This window comes from Gopherus flavomarginatus, chromosome 10 (assembly GCF_025201925.1).
Source record: "Gopherus flavomarginatus isolate rGopFla2 chromosome 10, rGopFla2.mat.asm, whole genome shotgun sequence".
In the NCBI taxonomy this organism is placed as follows: domain Eukaryota; kingdom Metazoa; phylum Chordata; order Testudines; family Testudinidae; genus Gopherus; species Gopherus flavomarginatus.
The window spans coordinates 18,665,922-18,668,286 of NC_066626.1; the positions used below are offsets into that span (position 1 = coordinate 18,665,922).

General features: G+C 70.6%; 1 protein-coding gene across 1 annotated transcript; it reads left to right on the forward strand.

Annotated features, from left to right (window-relative positions):
- Positions 1–354: 354 nt before the first annotated feature.
- On the forward strand, positions 355–2,365 carry FZD5 (frizzled class receptor 5). The gene has a single exon (XM_050916159.1). It carries the CDS (start codon positions 377–379, stop codon positions 2,279–2,281), a length of 1,905 nt encoding a protein of 634 aa, XP_050772116.1. The 5' UTR covers positions 355–376; the 3' UTR covers positions 2,282–2,365.

Consider the following 2,365-nt stretch of genomic DNA (forward strand, 5'->3'; position numbering starts at 1 on the left):
AGGGCGGATGAGACGCTCCCTCTGGGAATCACCGCATGGAGTGGGTGGGGCTAATCACGGAGGGGCGTGGCACTCCATAGGGGGCGTGACCAGCAAGTGAGGGGGCGGGGCTGCAGCCCGTGCATTTGAGCGCAGGTGGCTGTGTCCGCGGCTGCACTCCGCCGGCGCCGGCTGCAGGGGTGGCGGTGGCTGCAGCGAGTGCCGGAGCCGGAGCGCGCGGGCTGCAGGGCGCTACACGGTGCCCGGGGCAGCCTGATGCCCTGCCCGCTCCCCGTCCCCTTCCGCCGCAGGTGCCTGCCCGCAGCCATGGAGCCCGGCGTGCGGGGGCAGCGGGCCGGCCGGGGCTGAGCGCCGAGCCGCCCCTCGCGGGCGGGCCATGCCCCAGGGGCCGGGCGCGGCGCAGGGACCGCTGCCAAACTTCTCCGGGAGCCGAGCGCCGCCCGTGCCTAGGGAGCGCCCCGGCCCGCCGGACTCGGGGTCCCCGCCGCCGGCGGGCGCCAGGGAGAGACTCCGCAGCTCCTGCCCGAGCTCGTCTGCTGCCGCCCCGGGCCAGCCGCGGCCGGGGCCGGGGCGCGCTGCGCTCACGATGGTCAGCGCCGGCCGGGGGCTCCTGAGCCTGCTGCTCCTGCTGCGGCTCCCGCTGCTCGCGGCCGCCGCCGCCAAGGCGCCCGTGTGCCAGGAGATCACGGTGCCCATGTGCAAGGGCATCGGCTACAACCTGACCTACATGCCCAACCAGTTCAACCACGACACGCAGGACGAGGCGGGGCTGGAGGTGCACCAGTTCTGGCCGCTGGTGGAGATCCAGTGCTCGCCGGACCTGCGCTTCTTCCTCTGCAGCGTGTACACCCCCATCTGCCTGCTGGACTACGCCAAGCCCCTGCCGCCCTGCCGCGCCGTGTGCGAGCGGGCCAAGGCCGGCTGCTCGCCCCTCATGCGCCAGTACGGCTTCGCCTGGCCCGAGCGGATGAGCTGCGACCGGCTGCCGGCGCTGGGGGACCCGGACACGCTCTGCATGGATTACAACCGCAGCGAGCCCACCACGCCGCCCGCCGCGCCGCCCGCCCTGGCCAAGCCCACCCGCGCCTCCAGGGGGCCCCAGCGGAGCCTGAGCCCGGACTGCGGCCGGGTGTGCCGCTGCACCGAGCCCTTCGTGCCCATCGCCCGCGAGTCCCACCCGCTCTACAGCAAGATCCGGACCGGCCAGGTGCCCAACTGCGCCGTGCCCTGCTTCCAGCCCTACTTCACCCAGGACGAGAAGACCTTCGCCAGCTTCTGGATCGGGCTCTGGTCCATCCTCTGCTTCCTCTCCACCTCCACCACCGTGGCCACCTTCCTGATCGACATGGAGCGGTTCCGCTACCCGGAGCGGCCCATCATCTTCCTCTCCGCCTGCTACCTCTTCGTCTCCCTGGGCTACATCGTGCGGCTGGTGGCGGGCCACGCCAGTGTGGCTTGCAACCCGGAGTACCGCCACGTGCACTACGAGACCACGGGCCCCGCGCTCTGCACCATGGTCTTCCTCCTGCTCTACTTCTTCGGCATGGCCAGCTCCATCTGGTGGGTGATCCTGTCCCTCACCTGGTTCCTGGCCGCCGGCCTGAAATGGGGCAACGAGGCCATCGCCGGCTACTCGCAGTACTTCCACCTGGCCGCCTGGCTCATCCCCAGCGTCAAGTCCATCGCCGTGCTGGCCCTGAGCTCGGTGGACGGGGACCCGGTGGCGGGGGTGTGCTACGTGGGCAACCAGAACCTGGACAACCTGCGGGGCTTCGTGCTGGCCCCCCTGGTGGTCTATCTCTTCACCGGGACCCTCTTCCTGCTGGCGGGCTTCGTGTCCCTCTTCCGCATCCGCAGCGTCATCAAGCAGGGGGGCACCAAGACGGACAAGCTGGAGAAGCTGATGATCCGCATCGGCATCTTCACCGTCCTCTACACGGTGCCGGCCACCCTGGTGGTGGCGTGTTACGTGTACGAGCAGCACTACCGGGAGAGCTGGGAGAGGGCGCAGAACTGCTCCTGCCCCGGCGACCCCAGCAAGCCCAAGCCGGACTACGCCGTCTTCATGCTCAAGTATTTCATGTGCCTGGTGGTGGGCATCACCTCGGGCGTGTGGATCTGGTCCGGGAAGACGCTGGACTCCTGGAGGCAGTTCACGGGGAGGTGGTGCCGGGGGAGGAAGCCCTCCATGTACGGGGAAGCCAGCTCCGCTTTGACAGCCAGGGCTGGGGGCGCGGCCGCCGCTTCCTACCACAAGCAGGTCCCGCTTTCTCAGGTGTGAGGAGCACCGGGACCGCGCCAGACTCCCCCGGGGCCGTGGGAGCTCCGCTCCGGGAGCTGCTGCCTCCCCCAGCACTTCGTAAGG